We start from the raw sequence: 12,353 nt of genomic DNA, 5'->3' as shown, positions 1-12,353 counted from the left end.
TCGTGGGATCTTTATGAAATTTGGTCAGAATGTTCATCTTGATGATATCTAGGTCAAGTTCAAAACTGGGTCACATGCCATCAAAAACTAGGTCAGTAGGTCTAAAAATAGAAAAACCTTGTGACCTCTCTAGAGGCCATAATTTTCAATGGATCTTCATGAAAATTGGTCAGAATGTTCACCTTGATGATATCTAGGTCAAGTTCGAAACTGGGTCACGTGCCTTCAAAAACTAGGTCAGTAGGTCTAAAAATAGAAAAACCTTGTGACCTCTCTGGAGGCCATATATTTCACAAGATCTTCATGAAAATTGGTCAGAACGTTCTCCTTGATGATATCTAGGTCAAGTTCGAAAGTGGGTCACGTGCCTTCAAAAACTAGGTCAGTAGGTCAAATAATAGAAAAACCTTGTGACCTCTCTAAAGGCCATATTTTTCATGGGATCTGTATGAAAGTTGGTCTGAGTGTTCATCTTGATGATATCTAGGTCAAGTTCGAAACTGGGTCACGTGCGATCAAAAACTAGGTTAGTAGGTCTAAAAATAGAAAAACCTTGTGACCTTTCTAGAGGCCATATATTTCACAAGATCTTGATGAAAATTGGTCAGAACGTTCACCTTGATGATATCTAGGTCAGGTTCGAAACTGGGTCACGTGCCATCAAAAACTAGGTCAATAGGTCAAATAATAGAAAAACCTTGTGACCTCTCTAAAGGCCAAATTTTTCATGGGATCTGTATGAAAGTTGGTCTGAATGTTCATCTTGATGATATCTAGGTCAAGTTCGAAACTGGGTTAACTGCGGTCAAAAACTAGGTCAGTAGGTCTAAAAATAGAAAAACCTTGTGACCTCTCTAGAGGCCATATATTTCATGAAATCTTCATGAAAATTGGTCAGAATGTTCACCTTGATGATATCTAAGTCAAGTTCGAAAGTGGGTCACATGCCATCAAAAAGTAGGTCAGTAGGTCAAATAATAGAAAAACCTTGTGACCTCTCTAGAGGCCATATTTTCCATGGGATCTGTATGAAAGTTGGTCTGAATGTTCATCTTGATGACATCTAGGTCAAGTTTGAAAGTGGGTCACGTGCCGTCAAAAGCTAGGTCAGTAGGTCAAATAATAGAAAAACCTTGTGACCTCTCTAAAGGCCATATTTTTCAACGGATCTTCATGAAAGTTGGTCTGAATGTTCATCTTGATGATATCTAGGTCAAGTTCGAAACAGGGTCATGTGCGGTCAAAAACTAGGTCTAAAAATAGAAAAACCTTGTGACCTCTCTAGAGGCCATACTTGTGAATAGATCTCTATAAAAATTGGTCAGAATGTTCATCTTGATGATATCTAGGTCAAGTTCGAAAGTGGGTCACGTGCCATCAAGAAGTAGGTCAGTAGGTCAAATAATGAAAAAACGTTGTGACCTCTCTAGAGGCCATTTTTTATGCCCCCGAAGGGAGGCATATAGTTTTTGAACCGTCTGTCTGTCGGTCTGTCAGTCTGTCGGTCTGTCCGCATTTTTCGTGTCCGGTCCATATCTTTGTCATCGATGGATGGATTTTCAAATAACTTGGCAAGAATGTGTACCACAGTAAGACGACGTGTCGCGTGCAAGACCCAGGTCCGTAGCTCAAAGGTCAAGGTCACACTTAGACATTAAAGGTTATTGCATTGATGGGCGTGTCCGGTCCATATCTTTGTCATCGATGGATGGATTTTCAAATAACTTGGCATGAATGTGTACCACAGTAAGACGACGTGTCGCGCGCAAGACCCAGGTCCGTAGCTCAAAGGTCAAGGTCACACTTAGACATTAAAGGTTATTGCATTGATGGGCGTGTCCGGTCCATATCTTTGTCATCGATGGATGGATTTTCAAATAACTTGGCATGAATGTGTACCACAGTAAGACGACGTGTCGCGCGCAAGACCCAGGTCCGTACCTCAAAGGTCAAGGTCACAGACATTAAGGGATAGTGCATTGACGGGCGTGTCCGGTCCATATCTTTGTCATCGATGGATGGATTTTCAAATAACTTGGCATGAATGTGTACCACAGTAAGACGACGTGTCATGCGCAAGACCCAGGTCCGTAGCTCAAAGGTCAAGGTCACACTTAGATGTTAAAGGTCTTTTTTCATGATAGTGCATTGATGGGCGTGTCCGGTCCATATCTTTGTCATTCATGCATGGATTTTAAAATAACTATGCATAAATGTGTGACACAGTAAGACGACGTGTCGCGCGCAAGACCCAGCTCTGTAGGTCAAAGGTCCTAAACTCGAACATCGGCCATAACTATTCATTTAAAGTGCCATCGGGGGCATGTGTCATCCTATGGAGACAGCTCTTGTTTTCATGGGATCTGTATGAAAGTTGGTTTGAATGTTTATCTTGATGATATCTAGGTCAAGTTTGAAACTGGGTCAACTGTGATCAAAAACTAGGTCAGTAGGTCTTGAAATAGAAAAACCTTGTGACCTCTCTAGAGGCCATACCCTTGAATGGATCTTCATGAAAATTGGTCAGAATGTTCACCTTGATGATATCTAGGTCAAGTTTGAAACTGGGTCACGTGCCTTAAAAAACTAGGTCAATAGGTCAAATAATAGAAAAACCTTGTGATCTCTCTAGAGACCATATTTTTCAATGGATCTTCATGAAAATTGGTCAGAATTTTTATCTTGATAATATCTAGGTCAAGTTCAAAACTGGGTCACATGAGCTCAAAAACTAGGTCACTATGTCAAATAATAGAAAAAACGATGTCATACTCAAAACTGGATCATGTGGGAAGAGGTGAGCGATTCAGGACCATCATGGTCCTCTTGTTATTAATGTTGAATTTGATGCTGTGCTTAAAAAAACTTGACAGCATGCAAAATTGCAGTCACATTTATGAAAGAAGTCATTATATAATTTCTTTGAATGTTCCTTGGGTAATCTTCTACCAAGGATGGCTGTCCTGATCACTTAAAACCATGGTCTCCATGTGCTGGGTTTATAAGCGTGTAGAGGAATGTTTGAAAATTATGTTGGAAATGTTCAATTTTCAGAATAATTTCACACAGTCTTCTATTGTGTGACCCTCTACCAAAAAGGTAAATCAATCATAGCCCAAAAGAAACCTATTTGAGCTGTGAAATTCAGTTGAGCAATTTAGAGCCATTTTCGCCCTCTTGTCATATTTTATGTGATATGTAATTTTCAGTTCTAACAAATAGAAAAAAGATGTTATTTTATTCTGTCATTTTGAATTTGCTGTTTTGGGAGAATCATAGCATGAGTTGATCTTGTTTAATCAATCTTAAAGATATGAAATAGTCATTGCTTTCATTATTATTACAGTTTTATGGTGTGATGGGCCTAGTGTATATTATTTATGGACTAGTATGGTTGGTATTGTTAGCATGTAATTGGAGAGATTTGATGAGACTGCAGTACTGGGTTGGCGGTGTCATTGTCCTAGGTTTGTGCAGCATTTAAATATTTAAATATGTTTATAATACAACAGAAGAAGCTAAAGTTCATATTGATGGTATTTGGTAAACTGTGTACAACCAGAGTTTATGTAGGGAGGCAGTACCATATCTCACGTATTTGATGCATAATGTGGTGTAAGCACAAGGTCTGGTGCTATTCAACATACCCAAGCCAGAATTAAATGAAATGATTAGAAAAATATCTATATCAAATAAAAGAACTGTTCTTGTTCTTTTCGGTAGTGATAAGTGATGGAGCAATTTTATTTCAAGTTAAAATATTGAAGTATTTGACAGAATGTTATTGTGAGTAGTGTTGTGGTGTTAAGTATGTTACTTGTTGTTATCTTAATTTGCCAGACAAATAGAGATGTAGCTTTATGTAATTTTTATACCCTGAAAAGGCAGCACTTTCAATAGAACCTCTCTTAATTCAGTTAATTTTACTCTTCTTACCAATGCAAACTCATTAAAAGCATTTATTTTTATCAGATATCTGTCTAGTAAACAATTGTAAAATCAAATTTCATAGCAGTATGTGTATGAATTTGCAGGAATGTTGGAGAAAGCTGTGTTTTATGCTGACTACCAGAATATAGCAAACAATGGCAAGTCGGTGACAGAGGGCACTGTGATATTTGCTGAGGTTGTTTCTTCATTGAAGAGGGCTTTAGCCAGAATGCTTGTCATTATTGTCAGTGTGGGCTTTGGTATTGTCAAGTAAGTTTGTAGAATATTTACTCTCTGTGTAGGTTAAGGTCTCTGGCTTCTAATCACTTGCCCCTCACTGATGTGGGTTTGGACCTTGCAAGGAAGCCATCCAGCTGGTTTACGAAAGGTCGTTGATCCCACCCAGATGCCCGTCAGTGATTAAGCAGTGCACAGAGTGGTACCAGGGTCTTCCTCCACCATAAAAAAGTTGCTATTTGACCTGTAATTGTGTTGATGTGATATTATGTTACTGTGTTTATAAATGGTTAACACTTAAAAAAGTCTTCCATAATGAACACAAGTGTAACAGAAGTATTCTGTCCTTTTGCACCTTTTTTTTCCTAAACTAACACATGTAAAGCTTATCATATAATCAAGTAACACAGATCTTTACCATGTGTATGTTTATCAGAGGCAAAAGCTGATAGTTTTCTTTTTAAATAGTTACTATATTGAAGTATATTTCATTACTGTAAGTGTTTATAGTTGCAAGCTATTATTAAGCCAGGGCTAGGTGATTTTTAATAGAAGTTACAGAAAATATTTGTATTTACAGACCAAGATTAGGCCCAACATTCCATAAAGTATTGTTTGTTGGTGGTCTCTACTTTATCCTAGCAACAGTAGAGGGCAGCATGAGAACACTCAAGGTATGTATGAGTTACACAGCTGCACAGTAAATATTTCATATTTCCTTCTGCCATTATTGTACCCCCCGACAACAAAGTTGTAAGGGGGGGTATACTGGTTTCAGGTTGTCTGTCTGTCCGTCTGTCCATCTGTCCGTAGACGCAATCTTGTGCGCACCATCTCTCCTTATCCCCTTGACAGAATTTAATGAAACTTCACACAAGTGATCAGTACCAACAGTAGTTGTGCATGGGGCATGTTAGGTTCTTTTAGAAAAAAAATTTGCAGAGTTATGGGACTTTGTTTTTTTGTTACTATACTATATACATAGACACAATCTTGTGCGCACCATCTCTCCTCATCCCCTTGACACAATTTAATGAAACTTCACACAAGTGATCAGTACCAACAGTAGTTGTTCATGGGGCATGTTAGGTTCTTTTAGAAAAAAAATTTGCAGAGTTATGGGACTTTGTTTTTTTGTTACTATACTATATACATAGACACAATCTTGTGCGCACCATCTCTCATCATCCCCTTGACACAATTTAATGAAACTTCACACAAGTGATCAGTAACAACAGTAGTTGTGCATGGGGCATGTTAGGTTCTTTCAGCGACAAAAATTGCAGAGTTATGGGACTTTGTTTCTTGTTAACATACTATGTGCATACAGTCTGCATATGCAATCTTGTGCGTGCCTAATCTACCAAACCCTTGCACACAATTTAATGAAACTTCACACAAGTGATCAGTACAAACCCTAGTTGTGCATGGTGCATGTTACATTCTTTTAGATAAATATTCTGCATAGTTATGGGACTTTGTTTTTTGTTACTATACTGTATACATACAGTCTATATACATACAGTCTACATAATTATGCAATCTTGTGTGCGTCAAATTGCATTGTACTGTGTCAGTGCATGTGGGGGGTACATTCATCACCTTTAGTGATAGCTCTAGTTTGTTCAACTATCATTGTGACTATACACTGTGTTTTAGGTAGCTGTTATAAATGTGTACATTAATTATCTTAAGTTCTTAGCTAAATGTAATCTAAAATTCTCAGTGATCAGTTGATAAAATGTGATATATCATTTGAAAAAAATGTTACATCCAGCGTAGTAAGCTTGGTAGGTAGAAGACAAGACAAGATCATCTATTTGTATCTGTGACAGAGTTAATGTTCTCTCTGATCCATGTGGGGGAGTTGTCATTTACTTGAGGAGAATATGTTTAAGTTACTGAAACACTGTTACAAATTGCATTTAAAACCAACAAAACAAACTAAATCTGTTACTTTTTATAGTCCTTATTTTTCTGAGGTATTAGGAAAAGTAAAATGATCTCAGAGTAATATTTTACTTAAGAAATAATTTAAGGCAAAAGCGTGTTTTAACACTTATTTATGCACGATGGGCGGTTATATGCCGAGTATAATATTTTCACGAGGGCGCGGCCCGAGAGAAATTATTTGTAAGACGTATTACCGCCCGAGTAAGAATAAGAATGTTTTAACAGAGAAAAGCATATTAGAATGTTAAATAATTTGATTTCATGTGTAGAAAATTACAAGGTTTGGGCCAAAAGGGCTATTACATGGGGATGTGAACTTGTGCTGCATTTCTGTGTTTGAAGATAAAAATGATTGAGAATTTTTATTATTGTTTGTTTTCATTTAATTTTGTGGATTGTTGAAACTACGACAAAATCTATGGAAGTCAATATTAACATAAACAAATATTAATCAATTTACAGTATTCTGCTGTTTGCTGTTAAGCCTTAATTTAAAAAAGGAAAAAGTAGAGAATGAATTACCTTTAAATATTTAATTGCATGATCTGCAAAGTTACATTTCTGTTGGTTATTTTTATCTATTATAGATCTTGATTTTTATGTTTTCAGCCTAAAGGAGATCAGTCAACAGATCTGATGTTGGCTGCAGTACCTCTAGCTGTTGTTGATGCGTCTATTTGTTGGTGGATATTCTCAAGTCTAGTGCAGACAACTAGACAGCTGCGTCTCAGGCGAAATGTTGTCAAACTTACACTCTATAGGCACTTCACTAATACTCTTATCTTTGCAGTATTAGGTAATGGAAAACATTATCTCCCTTTATGATTAACTTAATGAGAAACATTATTGAATAATGAAAACAGTTTTCATGTCTTATTTTTATATGTTTAGGCAGCTTTGACAGATCCTGCATTAAATCAGATATAAAATGACCTGATATCCTTTTCCAGATATTAAGATACTGTAAAATCATTTAATTTCGTGGGCATGAAATTTCGTGGTTTTGGTTAAAATGGCAATTTTGTGGGGAAATGAATTTGTGGATTTTAGCTTTTGAACATAAAATTAATGGGAATTTTACTTGGTGTTGGGATTAAACTTCGTGGATTGACTCAACCACGAAATCCACAAAAATTAGTCCCCCACAAATATTAATGATTTCACAGTAACAGGCAGTAAAAGGAAAATATTTTTTCTTTAGCTGATGTAGAAAATGCATGGCAGAGAAAATATGACAGCTGAGGTAGAGTCTTTGAGACTGTTCAGTTTCATGAATTAAGAGAATTTGGCCATGTTCAATTCATAAAATGCCTAAACAGAGTGAATAATTTCAGACTTTGTTAAGTTTTGTTTAAAGCTTAAGAACATCTCTTTATTACTGAAAAAAAGGAAAAGAAGTGTTTAGGATTGTGTTTGGTGTAAAGAAATTGAATGTTTTCCACTTTATTTCAGCGTCAATCATATTTATGATATGGTCAATTATACAGATAAAGATGAAGACATGCTTGAGGGTAAGTCATATTTTACAGTAATGTTTGTTAAATTGATATTTTTTGTTTCACCTACTCAAACTTACTTATTTAGAAAGGTAGGAATCATGTTTGAGAGTCATTTATACCTTCTTGTATATCTTCCCACTGAAAAAGAAAACATTATGAATTCCTGTCTTCGTAAACTTTTCCCCACAATTGTGCATTTAAGATAAGCATAGCCAAGCAAGCGTTGAACACCAAATCCAGTCAGTATTGTAAGCAGTTTCTTGTAATGATTATTGCTCCTCCCTACCTCTCCTTCCCTAACATTTGTTATTTGTTTGCGGGCACCAAGTGTTGCCCTTGTCTGTCTGCCCATCAGAAATTGTGTCATGCCTATCTCAAAAAGTGTTTGACCCAGAGTCATCAAATTGCACAGGAGTGTTATTCAACATGGGAAGTTGTACAGAAGGGGTTTTAATTTGGACCTCACACAGCCAGACTAGAGTTATTATGTCTCCCCCAGGAGACATATTGTTTTTGCCCTGTCCGATCGTACGTCACACTTCATTTCCGAGCAATAACTGGAGAACCATTTGATCTAGAACCTTCAAACTTCATAGGGTTGTAGGGCTGCTGGAGTAGACGACCCCTATTGTTTTTGGGGTCACTCCGTCAAAGGTCAAGGTCACAGGGGCCTGAACATTGAAAACCATTTCCGATCAATAAAGAGAGAACCACTTGACCCAGAATGTTGAAACTTCATAGGATGATTGGTCATGAAGAGTAGATGACCCCTATTGATTTTGGGGTCAGTCCGTCAAAGGTCAAGGTCACAGGGGCCTAAACATTGAACACCATTTCCGATCAATAACTAGAGAGTCACTTGACCCAGAATGTTGAAACTTCATAGGATGATTGGTCATGAAGAGTAGATGACCCCTATTGATTTTGGGGTCACTCCGTCAAAGGTCAAGGTCACAGGGGCCTGAACATTGAAAACCATTTCCAATCCATAACTAGAGAACCACCTGACCCAGAATGTTGAAACTTGATAGGATGATTGGTCATAAAGAGTAGATGACCCTCATTGATTATGGGATCACTCCATCAAAGGTCAAGTTCACAGGGGCCTGAATATATAAAACCATTTCTGATCAATAACTAGAGAACCACTTGACACAGAATGTTGAAACTTCATAGGATGATTGTACATGCAAAGTAGATGACCCCTATCGATTTTGGGGTCAGTCTATTAAAGGTCAAGGTCACAGGGGCCTGAACATGGAAAACCATTTCCGGTCAGTAACTTGAGAACCACTTGACCCAGAATGTTGAAACTTAATAGGATGATTGCTCATAAAGAGTAGATGACCCCTAATGATTTTGGGGTCACTCTGTGAAAGGTCAAGGTCACAGGGGCCCAAACATTGAAAACCATTTCCAGTCAGTAACTTGAGAACCACTTCACCCAGAATGATGAAACTTTGTAGGATGATTGGTCATGCAGAGTAGATGAACCCTAATGATTTTAGGGTCACTCTGTTAAAGGTCAAGGCCACAGGGGCCTGAACATGGAAAACCATTTCCAATCAATAACTTGAGAACCTCTCGACCCAGAATGTTGAAACTTCATAGGATGATTGTTCATGCAGAGTAAATGACCCTTATTGTTTTTGGGGTCACTCCGTTAAAGGTCAAGGTCACAGTGGCCTGAACATTGATAACCAGTTCCGATCAATAACTTGAGAACCACTTGACCCAGAATGTTGAAACTTCATAGGATGATTGAACATGCAGAGTAGATGACCCCTATTGGTTTTGGGGTCAGTCTATTAAAGGTCAAGGTCACAGTAGCCTGTTCATGTAAAATCATTTTTTGGAAATAACTTGAGAACCACTTGACCTACAATGTTGAAACTTAATAGGATGATTGGACATGCAGAGTAGATGACCCCTATTTATTTTAAGGTCACTTGATCAAAGGTCAAGGTCACAGGAGCCTGAACAGTGACTTGAGAACCACTAGGCCACGAGTGTTGAAATTTAGCGGGATGACTGGACATGCAAAGTAGATGATCCCTATTGCAGCCAACCATCAGTGTCTCTTTGACTTTCGCTCCTGACCCCTATTGACTTCTTTCCTATAGGACTTTGCATTGGGGGAGACATGCGCTTTTTTACAAAAGCATTTTCTAGTGGCCCTTGACTTAGTCAAAAATATGCATAAAAAGCATCTAAGTTTGTGTCCTTTGTATCTAAAAAGTATTTGACCCAAGATCATGAAACAGTACAGCAATATTATTCAGCATGTGGATTTGTGCACCTGCGGTTTTGTTAGAGAAAGTACTCGACCAGTTATGGCCTTTAACTTAAAAATATGCAAAAAAAGGGGCATTAAAGTTTGTGTTGCACATATCTCAAAAATTATTTGACCTAGGGTCATTAAACATTATTGGAATATTATTCAGCATTTGAAGTTATGCACCTGGGAGTTTTTTTCCAGATTTCTATCAATCACACCAGAGTTATAGACCTTGATTGTCAAAAATATGCATAAAGGGCTTGCAAGTTTGTGTTGCATGTATCTCAAAAAATGTTTGACATAGAGTCATTAAACATTAGGGTATTGTTATATGGCATGCAAAGTTGAGGGCCTGATGTTTTTTTGGGATATTACTTAACCAGACAAGAGTTATGATCCTTGACTTAAGTGAAAAATACACATAAAGTGCTTAAAAGTTTGTTTTGCTTATATCCTAAAAAGTATTTCATGTAGAGCTATGCAACCTTATTGGAATATTACCCAACATGTGTATTTGTGCACCTAAGGGTTTTTTTTATTTCACTTAGCAAAGCCAGAGTTATGGTCCAAGACTTAGTAAAAAAATTAAAGTTTGTGTCCCATATATCTCAAAATTTACATGAACTAGAGTCATTAAACATTGGAGGATGGTTATGGGTGTTAAGCTTTGCACTGGGTGTTCTTTGTGGAATTTCACTCTGCTGGGCCAGAGTAATGGTCCTTCACTTGGTGAAAAATACACATAAAGTGCTTAAAAGTTTGTGTTGCATATTTCTTAAAAATATTTCCCCTAGAGTCATGAAACCATGTTCAGTGACAGAAGTGGGGAGCACCTGTGTCCAATGACAACACATCTAGTTTATTTTGTAAGAATATTTTTTGTTCCATCTTAATTTTTTTTATTGGGAGGTGTGGGGTGGGACACATAGATTAAACTAGATTAACCTTTTTTCTGTCTGTCCATTCAAATTTATGTTGTGCATATTTCAGAAAGTATTTGGCCAGTAGTCGTGAAACATCAAAGGGTTGATAATTCAACATGTGAAGTTGTGTGCCTAAGATTTTGTTTAGGGATTTACTCTGTATGCCAGAGTTAAGGTCTTCGACTTAGAAATATGCATAAAGGGAAAATTTGTGACATTTATCCCAAAAAGTAATTGATCTAGAGTTGTGAAAGCATGTAGGAATATTATTTAGCATGTGAAGCAGTGCATTGTTTTCAGATTTTACTCATCCAGACAGAGTAGTTATCTTCGATTTAGTCAGAAATATGCATAAAGGGTCTATAAGTTTGTGTCATGTGTATCTAAAGTACCTAGAGGCATGATATTTTATAGGAATGTTGTTCTGCATATGAAGTTATACATCTGTTGTATTTGAGGTGGGGAGTGCCATTCAAATTATTTGCGACCATTGAAGCCCCCAACTAACATTTGAAAGTAAGAGGTACCTGGTTTGGAAAAGATCAAGTGTGTTGCAGATAGTCTGTATAGGAGGCTTGTAATTTATTATGGTAGTAAATTGATCAGCAAAATGACTTACATTACTGAAAAAAAAAATGTTCAAACTTGCGTTAACTGCAGAATTGATATAGCTGTTTAGATTTCATATAAAATCCTTGTTATTTATTTATTGTACAGGCTTGGAGAGAGATCTGGTTGGATGAGGCCTACTGGCATTTGTTATTCTCAATTATACTGGCAATTATTATGATTTTATGGAGACCTTCTTCCAACAACCAAAGGTAAGCTTCATACAAATAGTTTATCTGTCCCTGAAAAAGGCAATGATTGTGTTTAATTCAAAGGTGTAATCTGTATCTCTTCCATTAGTACGATAGTTTTTAGCTGTGAATTTCAGTGTTCAGTTCCTTTAGGTAAAGACTATACATAGATGAAGGATAAACTCTTGGGGTAAACTTTATAAACTGCTGAGGGTACAATACAGATTTAAGGCTTGGTGAATATACTGTATGACAAATACGCAGGAAAGGATGGACTGAATTTTATATCTTGATTGAAAAGGATGTATGGCTGTTTTAGTATGAATTTGCCTTTTATATATTAACATTCCTCCCTTACCTAAAGCAGTCATTTTGCACACACTTGTGTAAACATGTTTGGGGGACTGCTACTCTACAGCCAAAAACTGTAGAAGTAGTTGGGGTAATGCTATATGATGCATTTGAACAGTAAAAACTTGGGAACATGTAACATAAACATAAGATCTAAAATAAGAACATTTTTTTATAATTTAAAAAATTTGGCCTTTGACCTTTTCAGCAAGTAGACATAAAATGTGTAAAATGTTATACACATTTTCTTACTGATTTGCATAGGAAAAGTATCAGTCTTTAAAATGCTATCAATTATGTTTATTTCAGATGACTGCAAATAATTTTACTAACTTTAAATACTAGGCATATTTCATACTAAACTGTCCTGAGGTTCTTTAAG

General features: G+C 36.8%; 1 protein-coding gene across 1 annotated transcript in view; it reads left to right on the top strand.

Annotated features, from left to right (window-relative positions):
* The window catches only part of LOC123529383 (transmembrane protein 87A-like), a 69,526-nt gene that overhangs the window by 38,656 nt on the left and 18,517 nt on the right, over window positions 1–12,353 (top strand). Inside the window, exons 9-14 of the mRNA XM_045309699.2 lie at window positions 3,347–3,467; window positions 4,035–4,200; window positions 4,748–4,841; window positions 6,730–6,916; window positions 7,573–7,631; window positions 11,538–11,641. Coding sequence (XP_045165634.2) covers window positions 3,347–3,467; window positions 4,035–4,200; window positions 4,748–4,841; window positions 6,730–6,916; window positions 7,573–7,631; window positions 11,538–11,641 — 731 coding nt within the window. The remainder of the gene's footprint in view (window positions 1–3,346; window positions 3,468–4,034; window positions 4,201–4,747; window positions 4,842–6,729; window positions 6,917–7,572; window positions 7,632–11,537; window positions 11,642–12,353) is intronic.

The sequence above is a fragment of the Mercenaria mercenaria genome, chromosome 1 (genome assembly GCF_021730395.1).
Source record: "Mercenaria mercenaria strain notata chromosome 1, MADL_Memer_1, whole genome shotgun sequence".
NCBI lineage: Eukaryota > Metazoa > Mollusca > Bivalvia > Venerida > Veneridae > Mercenaria > Mercenaria mercenaria.
Note: the sequence above shows the minus strand (reverse complement) of the source record. Positions and strands in the feature narration are given on the sequence as shown.